We start from the raw sequence: 16262 nt of genomic DNA on the forward strand, positions 1-16262 counted from the left end.
TCAAAGACTTCTTTTAGGTGTTATTGGAAGGTCTAATCTCCTAAGTTAAACAAGTGCACATGTTTCCAAAGACATTTTTGTTACAGCATTCTCAGCAAAAACCTTGATTGGAAAACTTGTTCCAGTGGTTCAGTTCTAGAAGGTCTTTATGTACCTTTGTGTTTAGCCAGGAGCTAGCCAGGCACAGATGTCAGTCTTGAAAATCCTGAGAAACCTGCATTGCCATTTTTGGTAGGATCCAGATCTCATACTTATCTCTTAGAGGACTTTGACCCCTATTTCTGCTAGGCTTACATTAGGTGGTTACAAAATGAATGGGTGCCAACTCACAAGAGATCGCTAAAGCCCTTCTGTTAACTCTGAAAGTATTCGTTGTTGTCTGTTAGTGTTATGGATCAAGCTCATAGTGTTGTGCTAATGCCCTCTTCTACCACAGCCCTGAAAGTTTTTGATATGGTATATAGTATACATGCCTAATGTTCTAAAAGTTCAAAAGATGCCCTGTTGTAGACTCCTCCCCGTTTTAATGAAGAAATCAGCATATAGAAGTAAGCCTATTTACCTATTCTTCAGTGACAGCCCACACTCAAAACCATGTTTCTTTATTGGTTTGCACATCTTTTCACCTATTGATATTTAGTTATAGTCTTGCAAACCCCATAAATAAATCCGATGAAAGTCAGCTAATCTAATTAAAAAGAGGATGAGCGTGCTCATCCCATCTCATCGTCTACCTTTTTTCCCCAAAAGATTTCCTAGACTAGGATATACAATTTATGCTTAGACCCTGAGTCTGATTTTATCATTTCTCTTTTAATTTGCACAACACATAGAATTCTTTATGAAAGGTGGTATTAGCAAAATAAAGTAGAGCCTGGTATAGTGATGAGTGCCTTCAATCCCAGCACTCTGGAGGCAGATGTAGGGAAAAATCTTTTAGTTCAAGGCCACCTTAATTGACACAGTGAGTTCCAGGTTAGCCCAGGGCTGTGTAGAGGGACTCTACATCAAATAGCAAAAGTAAATTAAAAAATAACAGATGGGGGCAAAAATTTTATTTAAGATAACTACTGAAATATATTATTTACTGAATATATTGTGATTATAGAATTAGTCATTTGATATGCCAGGTTTTTCTTGAGTACATTGATCTGTTTTGGAAAGGATTTCATAAATTCTGCACTACACATGGTAGAAGCTGTATGCTCATTCCCCCGTAAATGAATACCTCCCTCCAGTTATAAAATTCTCCTGACTTGCAAATTTTGTTGTTTTACACATTGAGTACCAGGTGTACTGATTTGAGACAGTGTATCATGTAGCTCCATCTGGCCTTGTGCTCTCAAATTTATAATCACTTTAGCTCTTAATCTTTTTGTCTCATTGTCCCAAGTGCTGGAATTACAGGTATACGCCCCCATAACTAGCCCAAGTTTAGGATTTTAATGAAGTAGCACTTGGCATACATAAATTGCCTGTATGCTCTCTTAAATTATCTGTAGAACGAGTACAATAGTTTTGATTTATTATGTACAATTAGATATTTTAAAAATCTTTCCAAAGATCATTTAAGCATCTCAAATTTCTCTGGAAAGATAAAGGTCCATGGCAGGGATTTTTCTTTTTTTTTTTTCTTTTTTTTTTTTTTTTTGAGACAGGGTTTCTCTGTGGTTTTGGAGCCTGTCCTGGAACTAGCTCTTGTAGACCAGGCTGGTCTCGAACTCACAGAGATCCGCCTGTCTCTGCCTCCCAAGTGCTGGGATTAAAGGCGTGCGCCACCACCGCCCGGCCGCAGGGATTTTTCTTGTTGTTGTTTTATTAAATCTAAAATCATAGAGCCACAACAAGAGAAGGAATAAACAATACTTATTGGTATACTAATTAAGAAATGTACAGTGTGTAAGTAATGATGAATGATTGTGGCTACGTGAATCAGTATCAGTCAGTTTGTAAAATGAAAGGTGGGAACAAATCAGAAATATACATACAGTGTTACTCCTTGTATATAAAGTTAAAAAAATATGGAACCAAGAAAAAAATACTGTTTTAGGATATATTTGGGGCCAGTGAGATGGCTCCAAATGACTGGAGTTTGGTGTCCAAGACCTACATAATGGAAGGAAAGAACTGACTCCACAGTGTCGTCTTCTGCTTTCTGTGGGGAGGGGGAGGAGGTGCTAGTTAGGTTTCTGTTGCTGTGAGGAGACACTACAACTCTATAAAGAAAACATTTAACTCGGGGGGCTTGCTTACAGTTCAGAGGAGAGTATGGTGGCATGTAGGCAGAAGATCTAACAGGCTTCCAACAGAAGATGATGTGGCCCAGATTAAAGGTGTGCTCTCCAGTTTCAAGGTCTGGCTTAAAAGCACACATCATTCAGCCTCCTCCAACAAGGCCACACCTCCTAATAGTGCCACTCCCTATGAGTTTATGGGCCCTAAATAATTTCAGGCTACCACAGAGAGGAAGAGAGAATGAGAGTCCGTGAACATGCAACGTCTGTCATTATAGATGGTTATGAGCCACCATGTGGGATCTGGGACTTGAACACTCCTTTATTTTATATGTATTTTTGATACATGAGTGTGTGTGTATGTGCATGTAACTACTTTGATGATGTCTACCTCTGCTCTTATTACCCCTTTCTAAGTCATCATCCTTTTCTCAACTACATCATTCTTTTCTCAACCACATGCCCTTTTATTTACTCATTTTTAGTAACTCATTGGGTCCAATTAGTACACAAGGGTCAAGGGTCATCCACTGGAGCATAGACAAGCCATTGGGCCAAAATCTTGAAGAGAACTGATTGTTCTTTCAGCAGCCATCAATTGCCAGTAGCTCCTGAACTTCTTCCTTGGTGAGGCTGTATTGTTACTGAGAAAAATAAAAGTAAAATTTAACAGCTTGTATATATTTCAAAACAGTTTCTGGAAAAAAAAACACAACACAAAATAAATACATACAGAATTACTGTGTAGACATGATCCAAAATACTTACAGAAATACTGTATAGAAAATGTAGATTAGAAGGAATTGAAAAAGTAACAACATGATTTTAAAAATATAGATTATTGGCTGGAATATTTTAGCTTGGGGAATTTACTGTAATATTTAGTTGAAAGCAACAGAGAGGAACTTGAAGTTCAGTTGTCACTTTGGTATTTGTTTTGAGTGCTGGAGTGTCCAGCCTATAAAATGTATAATAGGCGATTATGGAGAACTGCTTTTAAAAGCCAGGTATTATTTCTGTATTTGTCCTTAGCTGTTTTGAATTTATTTGTTCATTTATTTTGTTCGTTTTCAAGACAGTTCTTTCTGTGTAGCCTTAGCTGTCCTAGAACTTGCTCTGTAGACCGGGATGCAGGGTATTCTCAAACTCAGAGATCTGCCTGCCTTTGCCTTCCAAGTGCTGGGATTAAAGATGTGTATCACCATTGCCTAGCTTAATTTCTTTATTTCAGATATATTGTCACTCTTTTAGTGATTTTTTTTTCTAATTTAACTTTTTATTCTTTGTGGATTTCGCATCATGCATCTTAGTCCCACTCATCTCCCCATCCTTTTACATCTGCCCTCTACCCTTGTAAACCACCCCCAAGAAAAAATAAAATTTAAAAAAAGAAACGAAAAGCAAAATCTTATCATGGAAGCTTTAGTGTGATGCAGTGAGGTACAAAGTATACCCTTTAGTCCATACATGTTTACTTGCAAATGTTCATTGCAGTGAGTTCTGGTTTGAGGCCTCTGGTTTCTGCCATGCCCGTGTGGGTGCTGGAAACCAACCCAGGTCTTCTGTAAATGCAGCAAGTACCTTTAACCGCTTAGCTATTTTTCCAGTCCCATCTTCCCATTTTAGCTCTTGCCCTACCCCACCTTCACACACCTAGAAACCTCTACAGTAGTAACTTTATATGACTTTTTCAAATGGTCTTTAGTATTATTTATATGGGGAGGTATAAAATAACACCAAAGACATTTACTTTTATTATAATGTATGTTTCTGCACGTGGTTGTGATTCCTACAAAGTCCAGAGGATGATATCAGATTCTGTTGGAGCTAAAGTTAGGAGTGGTCGTAGGGCCCCTCATATAAGTGCTGAAACTCAACTCAGATTCTCTGGAAGAGTAGAAAGCACCATTTTTAATCTTACATTGAATACTCAAACTAAAGAATTTGAAAATTTTCAAATGAACACGGTCATTGTTCTCTCTGTCTGTCTGTCTGTCTGTCTCTGTGTGTGTGTGTGTGTGTGTGTGTGTGTAAGTTACAGCTCCAGTTATGAACAGTAAACTTTGCCTTTAGGAAAGAACTGGAAAAGCTACGCAGAGAATTGGAAGAAGAGAAGGCCATGCGGAGTAACCTAGAGGTAATGCATCTCCAATTCTAGAAAGTGTGAGGTTTTGTGTTCCCTCTCTTCACAGTGTGGTTGGCTCTGCTACAGATTGTGCTTGCCTGCCTCAAATGAGCTTTCTTAAATCTCCTACATTTCTTGTGGACTTGGTAACATTGTTTTATTCATGCAGTTAAAAAAATTGTTTTTCTTACTGTTCTGAGAATCACACATGGGGCTTTGTGCTTGCTAAGGAAAGGTTCAGGTGCTGAGCTGTAGTCCCAGCTCAGTAATTTATCTGAGTACTAACTCAGGACAGTGTGGGAGGCACCTGGTATCTGAGGGGTCTGAGTAAATAAATGCTGTTGTTTTCTTTGGTCTCTCTGTCTGCCTGCCTCCCTTTCCCCCCTCCACCACCTCACCTTGAGGGAAAAACAGGTTGTGTCACTCACTTCCATTTGCCACTGGAGAGGTTACATTATTTTGTTTTCTGGGGATAGCTGGAAGTTACACTATTTCCTAATTTTAACTTTTCTCCTGTTTTTCTCTCCACTGTGTTCTGCCTCTCTGAGCCTTCTATTCCTTGGTCACTACCACCGTCACCCTCCTACCTTGCTTCATTGCTTACCTTCCTTGTCTGTCAGAGGATCAGAAAGTGTGTTTTCTCAACTTCCTGACTTACCCAAGGGCTACTTCTCAGCTCCATATCCAGTGTGCTTAGATATTGCAAGGAGCAATGAGGATTATTAACCCTACTATACAGGTGAAACTGGGTCATGGTATAGCAGTGGGATGCAGCTAGAGTCATGGCCTTCATCCTTTGCCCCGTGGGAGTCCTTATCCCCCATAGCTCTCTGGGATCAGTGTATGTTGTCCTGAAGGTCCCTTATCAGTTACCACAACTCCATTGATTCCTTTTGGCACCCTGTTTCTTTGTATGAAAATACTCATTCCTCCTGTGCTCCTTTATCTAAAGACAAAGCCTTTCTTGGTCTGCTGTAGTTCTTTTCACTTTTTATTTCGGGTTCGTTTGCCACAAGACAGACATAGATCTCACTCTGTTCCCTAAAAATGTCCTGCATTTTTCATCTCAGATTCTTTACCTTGAAATCGGTCTCTTGTTTGTTTGTTTGATTTCTTGAGACAGACTGGCCTTAAACCTACTACAATATTCCTGCTCCGGCCTCCTGAGAATACAAACATGGGCCACCACATCCAGCCTCAACCCTGTGCATTTTAGGTTATGCTTGCTGATGGCAGTTCTAAGTCTCTTCTTCAGCTTCTGTAGTGTGTCACATTTTTTCCATTATCACCTATAAAAGGTTTTCTAGATCCAGTGGCCATACATTCTTTTTTTTCCCTCTTTCCTTTCAAGAGATTTTTCCTTGTGTTCATGTGTGAGGGGTGTACACGTGTGTCAGGTTTTTTTCCAATACCTATTTCAAATGCTTGTATCATTTAGCATTGTTGTTCTAGCTAAAAGAAATACACTACTTTTTCTTATTTCTGACCATTTAGGTACTTGCACTGCTCTATTTTCTACTGACACTCTTATTCAACAGTATTATTTTTTGCACTCTGGAGAATTAGATTTTGATATTGACATCAGAATTCAGAGGTTGGAAAGTGTGGTCATGTAGTACAGATAATCTTACTTAAACCTTGCTAAAGGTATTTTATGTTGTACAATTTATGTTTTGTTTTTAGGTGGAAATTGCAAGGCTGAAGAAAGTTCTTCTGTCTTCTTGAGGTGGTATGGACCCAGTGTCTTTAATGCTCCAGTGATTTAGGAGCAACACTATGAACTTAACCGACTTGTTAAGACAGCAGATGTGGTGTTGCGACGAAGAAATGAGAGGACATGAACTGTGATATTACTGGAAAGTTAGGGAGTGTGACAATTTTTTTATATATATATTTTGTTTTGCCAATATGAAAAAGGAGGCCTTATTTCCTACTGTGCTGGGATAGCAAACATTTATGTTGTTTGCTTGAAAATACTACTGAATCTGTATAAAAAGGAATGAAAATTCACAATAGTTTTTTTTATTGAAACTTGTATTATTTTTAAAGAGTTCTATACTATAAATATCGTACTATCTTTACAAATAAGCTGTAAGATAAACTATTTGAGATGGACGGGTTAGCTTTATAGTAACTAGAATCACTGCTTTTCTGTAATACATAAGGACATAAACTTGTATACTTGCACTACACACACACACACACACACACACTTTTAGCTTCTTACCTAGGATTACACTGTTGTGCCTGTGTCTGCAGTGCTGTTTGTACATTGGGTGGTAAAATAGGAGTTCCTAATTACGAGGTTCCTCACCCATGCATAATGAATCAATAATGAAATAATAAAAGTAAATTAAACTTGCAGGGTGTTTTCTAATGCTCACACTATAGGGTTCATTAAAGGAAGTTAGTTAAAATATACTGGATTAATCTTTGGGAAAATACGAACTTTATTCTCAATTCATGTGGCCTAAGGAATCTAAAAATGTCATGCTAATTCTTACTTGTGCCTAGACACTGCAGCACATATTAAATAATGTAGACACCAGCCTTATTGCTGTATTCTTGTGCTCATTCTACAGTTCTAAATATTACTCATTTCATTATCTTGTAATTAGCTCTTTGTAGCCTTCCCTTAGTTTTCACAAGGCCTCTAAACCCAGATCTTTTCAAAATTTTAGAATGAAGGTTCATATTGGGAAAGCTATAATGTAAACTCAGGTTTTACAGACATAATTTCTCAAAATAGAACACAATAACTCCTAGAAATATTTTGGGTTGTTACTTATGTAAATGTTAAAAGAGTGTTAGTATTTCACAAATAGTAACATTATGGGTTATGAAAATCAAATATAATTGACCATGTTGGAGATCATTTCAGAATGAATGCTTAATCATTTTTTAGCATCACAAATCAATAGTGGAACATCTTAGATCAGCCACATTCAGGGTGGTATGGCTCAGCCCTGTGGGTCAACGTGTCTTAAAAACAATGAGGAAATGGTTTTATTTGTTGAAAATCAAGTTATATTTTAAAGTTTACTTTATTAAATGAAATGAAGATCAGATTGAAGGTATCATGCTTCTTAAAAAATACTTTTTCTTTACATTTTAATCTTAAAATGGAAAAATCTTTTTAAGTGAAATGTCTTGTGTTACTTCAAATAAAAAGAACTGAAGTAGAAAATAGAATTGCCAACACAAAATTACACTTGATTAACTTCTGGGGACAGCATTAATTTTACATCAAGTGTGCATTTTAGCTTTTTTGGTTGTTTGAAAAAGGGTCTTATATTGCTTGGGCTGGAGTCAACCTTGTTATGTAGCAAAGATGATTTTAAATTTCTGATCCCTCTGCTTCTGCCCCCCACGTGCTAGGATGACAGCCATACCACTGTGCCTAGCTATTTTAACATTTCAAGTCTAAGCTCATCTAATGAGGGGTTATTGATGGACAAAATTATTCCATTTTATCTTTAAGTGATTAGTCAAATGAATCAATTTGCTTTTTGTTAATAAACTAGCTCTTAATGACAGTTTTCAGATAAAAGTAAATGATCCTATCTTAGAAATCACCCCCTGCTTTCCGCACTGGAGCTTTGTCTTCCCCCAGAATGCTGGATGGAAAAGGTTCCAGCAGTTCAAGCTTTGTTATTTTCCCATTGAAGGTTATTTTAATACAAAAATAACGTAAATATTCAACAGTAGGCGAGTGACTAGTGTACGCTTTCTGGACAAACATGTAGCTCATAGATGCTAATTAAAATGTAAAAAATTGGGAAAATAATTCTTATAGAAAAACAGATAACAGAAAACTGAATTTATGTGATATAAGCATGAGTAAGAGAAATAAAAGCACAATCCCTTATTGTATATTAAATTCGCGCAGTTTGGTTCCTTTCTGAACTATTATGTATCATTTATCTGCTTGGTGATCTTGGCCCTGGCAACACATATATTTTAATACTTGTGAGCTACTAAAATTTATTGGAGTCATGTATGGTGACTGCATGCTTGTAGGTTGTAGACTGAGGAAGGAACGGACTGAGTTTAAGGCCAGCCTGGACAGTGTAGAGACCCAGTGTCCGTTAGAAAGGAAACAATCTTCCTGTGGCGGCAGTGATGGTGATAGTGTGTGCTCTGCACTCGCCTGTATAGTCAGAACGGCCATGAGTGCGCAGCGCACACTATCGTCCTCTCAGTCAGAACGGAGAAGTCGTACTGGCTTTGTTCTCCTTTTTTCTGTATGTCTGGTTTTCTGACGTGAGCGATAGAATTCAGGAAAAAAACAAGCAAGCTTGAACTTACTAAAGGGAAAAAAATGATTTCCTTAAAATAATAATTCGCCAGTATTTGCCCTTGATATGGGAACTTTTACTATTCCTAAAGTTAATATCACAAAATGATATTAATTATAACTTCGATTTTGAGGTAAATCCTCCCACATGTATAAAAGACAACATTAAATCTATCATTGCCAAATTACTAATGAAAATCAGATTTCTGTTCTTTGAAACAATACTACTACATTTCTAATGGGATTTCAATGTTATTTTGGTGTGCTTGTGACCACTAAGCTCATTTCTAATGGGATTTCAATGTTATTTTGGTGTGCTTGTGACCACTAAGCTTATTTCTTACTATAAAGCTGTCAGCTCCATTGAGCTGTGCAAGATTTCACTGGGAAGCTGGAAGGTGCAGAGAGAATGGGCCTGGTTTAACACTCCCTTACAGTGATCACATAGAGGAAAACGCTCCAAGTACTCTGGATTTTTTGATGAATGTTTATGCTTACGTTTAAACTTGAAATGTATGAACAGAATGAGACAATCTTTACAATCAGAATTGAGAAGTGTTACAGTTGAATGGCCTTGTGCTGTAGCAATAAAATGACCATGTGCAATGACTTTAATAAAATCATCTTTCAAAAGTTGCTGCTATGAATATTTTTAAAATTAATTGTGTAGCCTACCTTGCCTTCAGTAGCTATTAATGTGATGCAGTTGATGTTTAGACAATCTAACATTCCAAAATCCATATATATATATATATATATATATATTCTCAGAATAGTATATTCATTTTTTTACAGGTGCTGTTAAAAGAAGGAAATGAAAGCATGTTTTTCCCTAAAACAAAATTAATAATAAAAAAGAATTGTATTGCTACTTGTGTCAGTCTTTATTGGTTGTTGTTTACCTTAGTTAACCATGACCAAGGCTACTTATAATTGACAGCTTTTGGCTCATGGTTTCAGAGAGTAGAGTCCATGATGGATGACAAAGCAAAGGCAAGGCATAGAAACAGCTGAGCTCCTCACGTCCTGACCCACAGCAGGAGGCTGAGAGAGGCACACACTGGGAACCTGCCAAGCCCATCCACAGTGACACCATCTTCCAACAAGGCCACATCCCCCAGTCCTTTGCACAACAGTCTAGTAGCTGGGGACCACACATTCTAATGTGAGCCTGTGGGGGCCATTCTTATTCAAACTACCATGTTGTTTATTATATGCTGTGTTTTTAAGGATGATGAGAGTTATTTGTATTGCTTTGAATTTTCAAAAAAAGGTTAAAAAAAAAACGCCCAAGTTTTATAGCATTGCAAGTTCTGACTGGCTGGATTTTACAGAACTATTCTTAGTATCTCTTTCATTTGAAACTGCTTAGATAGTTTCTACCTCATAGGATGGGGGCAGAATTTGAGGTTCTGTGAAGCACCTTGTAGAGCCCTTGGTCCAGAACTAGATTGAAAAAAAAAAAATGGAAATTGCCATCTTATTCTTCAGAAGCATTTACAGTGTCAGTGTGATGCAGATGAGGTGAGTTTGAAAGACTTCTTCCTCTGGTTTTGAATAGAGCATTCCTTTCTTGGTGTGTGTGGGGGTGTTGGCTACTCCATTTTTGGGACAGGTTTGAAGATAGCTGCCCCTTCAGAGAATACTTAAATTGTTCTGGTTGGTCTCAGTCTGGGATTTTTCAGACTGGAAGTAAAGGCTGTAAGTGTGCGAGCCCTTCTGAAAGAAGGAAGTTCAGTAGAGCACGGAGTTGTGGGAGGAGCTAGGATTGCCACTCAACAACAGTCATTCTTTAGGCTTCAGCTGTACATTTGGCTCCTGTAAGTACATCTCATGAGCTTATTGGCTTCCTAGTTCCCAGAGTCCAAATGGTTTAAAAAAAAAAATGGAGAGTAAAAGTCACTTAGTTTTAGAGTATCACCAAGTATTTACATGGACTTGGGTTCAACCTCCAGCAGCATAAATTTTGGCAAAAAGAAAAGAAAAAAAGCAAGTCGTACATGCCGTGGTTGAAAATGGGTCTCTAAGGTCGCTTTAAATGTTTGCTGGAAGACTGACCATGTAGAGTATGGGAAATAAACGTGCTGCCTCCTTTAAGTTAGAAATGAGGATTCTTAGTTTAAAATTTCAGTTCTCTCTTTGTTGTTTTGCTTTTAGGCTGAGGATTGAAACTCGAGGCTCCACACTTTAGGCAAGCACTGTACCCCTGATACCCTAAAAAAAAAAAAACCTTAAAATGCTTTAATTTTATTATGTGTGTGCATTTTTTAGCTTCACACAGAAGCCAAAGGAGAGCATTGGATTTCCCGGAATTTATTGGCAGTTGTGAGTTGGCTGGTGGGAACCACTATAAACCCGGGATTGCTGAGCTGGTCCTTTGAGTCAGTGTCTCAAGCCGGCCTTGAATTTGAAACCTTCCAGCTTCTCCAAGTGCTGGGATTACAGGTGTCTGCCACCATGTTTGGATTCTGATTGCTTCCTTGGATCTGCATAAATACAGGACAAAACTTGGCTGTTTAGAGAAATGCTGAGCAAGGGTTGAGTCAGGTAATTATTATCTAACAACTTTGTGCAGATGATTTTTGTCTGAAGGTTGAATCCAGTTCTAGGAAAAAAGCAGACACCAGCTTAAATGGATCGGTTCTATGACCTTCCATTCCACTACCATAACCAGTAATTTTAATCTGGAGGCTAGTGGAATAAGTAATGGGCTTCATTGTGTGTGTGTGTGTGTGTGTGTGTGTGTGTATTTGGGGGCAGGTGTATGTGTGTTGAGCCCTTTCTCAAGAACCATTCACCTTGTTTTTGAAGTGTCTTACTGAGCCTAGAACTCAGATTTTTCTGGTCAGTGAGTCAACCATCTCCTTGGCCTTTGTTAAAGTTTTGAGAATATATTATTAATATCGTGTCCTCATTCATTCCCCTCCCCTGTTCTTCCCAGAACCACTCCCCTCTGGTTCCCTTTCTTCCTCCAGACAGTTCCCTTTTCTATTTATCATACATATTCCATTACACTACTTCCAAGATTCCTTCCTTCTCATTACCTACCCCCATTCTATTTTCAAGGCCTACACAATACTGTAAGATGCATATACAAATGTACATAATTTTAAAATCTAAACTACATGTTTAGAGATAAAATTCTCGGTCTGCCTAACTGCTTAGCATAGTAACTTCTGGCTCCGTTTTCCTGCCACTGTCACCATCTCCCTGTAGCTGTAGAGTTTCTGTTGTGTGTGTGCCCATGAGTGTGAACATGGTGTCTCTATGTTAGGAGTGCCAGTGTGAATATTTGTTTCATTAGCTTCACTCTGCATCCTTGATACTTCAGCTTGCTGAATCGTACTAACGCTTTCTCCTTAAGATTATTTATTGAGGATACCTATTTTTAAATTTAAAATTCTCAGTTTCTGCTGGCATTTTTTCTCATATTGCTAACTTTGTCTTCTGTGTTGGTGGCTTTTTCCCTCCAGGGCCTGGACTGAGTGAATACATGTGGTTTTTTGTGTCATTTTTTTTCAGGTTATTTCTCATTTTCACCAATGAGCATTCAAACTCTGACATTTTACTTGTTTCAGTCTCTGAGTTTAGGAGTCTTACTGACTTGTTTTTCATGTTCCTTGCACAGTTTATTGTTACCTTGCAATTTATACTGCTGTTGGCTTGGGCTTTAATTTAATTGAGATTATTTTTTAAAACATTTTAAACTTAATAAGCACAGTTAAATTTAATAAATCAATCTTATATTTATCTCATTTGTTTTTAATTATCTTGAGAAAGTCCTGTGCTTTTATGTTTAGTTTTGTTTACTGCTTACTTTTTTCCTTTATTATTTAGTTTTGTTTCCTGCTTATTCTTTCCTTCCATAAAACTTTTTTTCCTTTTATCTTTCTTCAACCTTGTTTCTCCTCCCAGTCTCTTTCCTTCATCACATTCATTTACTACAAAAGCCTCTGTTAAAATCTCTTATGCCCTAGGAGGAAAACTTTGCAGATATATAAAACCAAGATGCATATGACCCCTTAACAATGAAAAACTTAGTTAACTGCACCGTGAAGGAGGAGGAAGTATATTTAAAGCTGTGCCGATGAAACAGGCTCAGAGAAGTTAAGTGGCCTGACCAAGGCCACACAGCTAGTAATGGATGGATCTGTAGCTCTGAGTCCCGAGCTGGCTTTGAAGCCTGAGCTCCTAGGCAGACAAGTTACTGACACTGCTCTGTGTGGATAATGAATAGGAAGGGAGGAAGAATGGAGTCTCCAGATTTCCTCTACTTCCACTTTTGTTCTTTATGATCCTCTGCGAACTTTCTTCCACTGGTGGGAGAACCTCCATAATTTGTCAGGGTGATTTGCCATTCCTCATAATCTGTTTAGATAACTCTGCATGGCATGCTCACACATAGAGCGTTAGAGGACCTTCTTTATCTTACAGTGCACATCTTTGTAAACTCAAATGATTTTCTGAGATAAAATGCTCAGTTTCTAAAAGGAAATTAAATGAACACTAGGTGGCACTCAAGGCCCCACAGTTTTGGTGTGTCTTGTCGAAACCATGTACTTGTATGTAGAGCAACGGAGGGCTCCAGCTACTGATTGATAACCCGGATCTGCACACAGCCTTTTCATTCTCTCAGCCTGACTACCTCCCCAAGCAGAAATTTAACTGCTAGAGACATGGGGTTGAGGGCCTTTGAATCAGACCAATGTGGCTTTGAAAACTGGCCTTCAAAATTAGTAACTTTATATGTCCAGAAATCATTTCTCTGACCATTAAGATGTACACAAAAAAAATTCCTGCTACAGTTTGAAGTCATTTCTTCTTGTGCACTGGGGTTGACAGAGGGCAGAAAAAGTGCCCTCAGGTTTGAGGAAAATATTCAAGTCACACAGCAGTCACAGAGCTGTCTGGCTGTCCTGTTAGCCCAGTGGCATGGTAGTGTGTGGTGCCTTCAACCCGAGACTTCCAAAGAGACTTCCAGTCCTTCCTCCGCCTTGTCACCTACCACCTTTCACTGCCATGCTGGGTCCTGTTTCTCTATTTTGTCATATAACGCACTTCTGCATCGACCGAGAGGAAATCCATCTCTTCTACAATTCTATATGTAATAACCTCACAATAAGGCATGCTGTATCTTCTTGGCGAGTTTCTGGACAGGGCATCTCGTGTTTTTCTGTTCCTTTCTTCTCCCTGGAACCTACAGTAATCTATCCTACAGTCCTGAGAGGGTGACTTGTGGAGACTATGGTAGCAGGACAGCGCCAGAAGAAGCATATTTATTTGTTGGTTTAATTTCAAGTAGGAAATAACTGTCATTTCCAAGAGGACGTAAGTATTTGGGAGGCAGAAGCAAGAAGGCCAGCCTGATCTAGGCCAGTCAGGGCTATATAGTGAAACTGTCCCAGAGGAGAAGAAAAAGTTAAAAAACAAAAACTAAACAAACAAACAAAAACCCTCAATCCCCATAGGACATTGAAGCTTCTGTCTTGTGGCAATGCTATAAGCAGAGGGTCACAGAAATCGGAAACAAGTCTGCCTTAGAGATGACATGCTCATCTAAGGGACTCTAGATACGCCGTGAGCTCTGTAGGAGGACCCAGAAAGGTGAGGTGGCGTCACACAGTTTGCCACAACTAGTTAGCAGAAGCACACATCTTGGAAAAGTGAAAGCTCCCACATGTATCAGTTAGCCTTGGCTCAGAGCTTTACAGGACTCAAAACCAGAGATTCTTAATGATGTTTCTGGGATGCTGTGATCATTCATCTTCAGTGTCAACTTGAAGGGACTTGGAACTACCTAGCAGGCACACCTCTGGCACGTGTGTGAGGCTGTTTCCAGAAATGACTGGCTGAGGAGGGGGGATCAGCAAATGTGAACAGCATCATTCCACTGACTGGGGTCCCAGGATGAATCCAATGGAGACAGAAGCTGGACAGCAACTTTCAGCCCTGTCTGCTTCCTGATTGCAGATACGACACTGCCATCTTGCCTTCCCTGCGCTGATGGTCTGCACCCCAATAATGCCCTCGTTTCTTAAGTTGCTCCTGTTGTGTATTTTGCCACAGCCCAGAGAACAGTGTTCAGATGTAAATGGAATTGTTTCTTTAGTTCTGCCAAGATAATCAGTGCTATATAGGGCAAAGAGAAACAGAAAAATGAAATAAAAATTATTTTTTTCATTTTAGTTCACTACACAGATTTCTGGTGCTTTTTTATTCCACCAATGATTATATAAATAACTTGGACCAATTAATTATACTTCCCTCACCCCAGACAACATCTCTCTGTGTTGCCTAACCTGGGTTCAGATTTATGAATCTCCTGCCTTGGCCTCTCAAGTACCCACTACATGTCACCTCTCTCTCTCTCTCTCTCTCTCTCTCTCTCTCTCTCTCTCTCTCTCTCTCCTCTCTCTCTCCTTTTCTTTTCTTTTCTCTTCTTCTTTAAGACATGGTCTTACATAGCCCAGGCTGGCCTCAGGTACGATGTTGTCGATGATGACTTTGAACTTCTGATACTTCTGCCTCCATAGTCCACGTTCTGGGATTAATAAGTGTGGGCCTCCCATGTTTGGTTTATCTAGTAGTGAGAATTGAACCCCAGGCTTCGTGCATGCTAGGCAAGCACTCTACCAGCTGGGCTACGCAGCCTCCCATCACTCTCCTGAGACTTACCTCAGTCTGCACATGTCATGAGTAGGCTCACAGTGAGGCCGAGAAGGGGAGGGAAATGGAGATCAGAGGACACTGAATTAGATAACATCCTCCCCGCCTGTATGTATTGTCCTAAATGGAGTTTGTTTCGCCTTTTGTCTTTCTTTAGGATGAATTTTTAGCATGAATCAACACTCCCCCAAGCTGGGGATCCTATATGCTCAACACTTCCTGTCTGTTCTCTACCAACTCTTTCAGACTTCCTTTATTCTGTTCGTGCCCTTCAAAGCATGTATGTTCAAAGCTATCCTACCAGTACCTGGTAGTGGAGAGAGCCCAGTATTGTTAACAGTGGGAGCGATAGCAGTGATAGCGATGATAGCTAACATTTATCAAGGATTTGTGATATATCAGACTATAGTCCACTTCGTGCTAATGTAACAGAGTACAGGCAACTGGACAATTTGTGAAGAACAGAAATTTATTTCTCCTACATGCAATCAGGCATCTTTATGGGAAATGAAAAACAAAGCCAGGAGGCGATGAGCCATTTGCTCTCCAGAAAGTATTTCTTCCAAACAAACAAAATAAAGTTTTATTGAAAGAATAGCTTGTTCATTGAGGTTCAGCCGAGACTGTCACCAAATTCTGTCCATCTATCCGAATATGTCATTAACTCTGCCCAACATGAGCCAGTTGCCCAGTTTCCAAGGCCTCCAACACTGTGCCGTGACTGTTCCTTCTGACTCTATCTTCTGGATCTTTCTGTCTGTGCAGGCGGAGCTGGTCCTACTATCTACAGTAGTGTTAACTGACCTAGTTTTGAATATCAATGTTTTTCCCTTAAACATAATTGTGTGTGGGAGGGGGCCAGGAGTTGTCGTTGGAGCTTTCTCTATTGCTTTTCACTTTATTATTATTATTTTTTGAACTGGGAGCTTGCTGAGTGGGT

The 16262-nt window shown here is 39.0% G+C and overlaps 1 protein-coding gene across 3 annotated transcripts in view; it reads left to right on the top strand.

Annotated features, from left to right (window-relative positions):
* Cd2ap (CD2 associated protein) overlaps positions 1-9505 on the top strand; it is an 85396-nt gene extending 75891 nt beyond the window's left edge. For all 3 annotated transcript variants that reach the window (XM_057794778.1, XM_057794780.1, XM_057794779.1), the window contains exons 17-18: positions 4308-4371; positions 6043-9505. In XM_057794778.1, the coding sequence (XP_057650761.1) occupies positions 4308-4371; positions 6043-6084 (106 nt within the window). In that variant the 3' untranslated portion in view covers positions 6085-9505. The remainder of the gene's footprint in view (positions 1-4307; positions 4372-6042) is intronic.
* Positions 9506-16262: the final 6757 nt, after the last annotated feature.

This window comes from Chionomys nivalis, chromosome 19 (genome assembly GCF_950005125.1).
Source record: "Chionomys nivalis chromosome 19, mChiNiv1.1, whole genome shotgun sequence".
Taxonomy (NCBI): Eukaryota; Metazoa; Chordata; class Mammalia; order Rodentia; family Cricetidae; genus Chionomys; species Chionomys nivalis.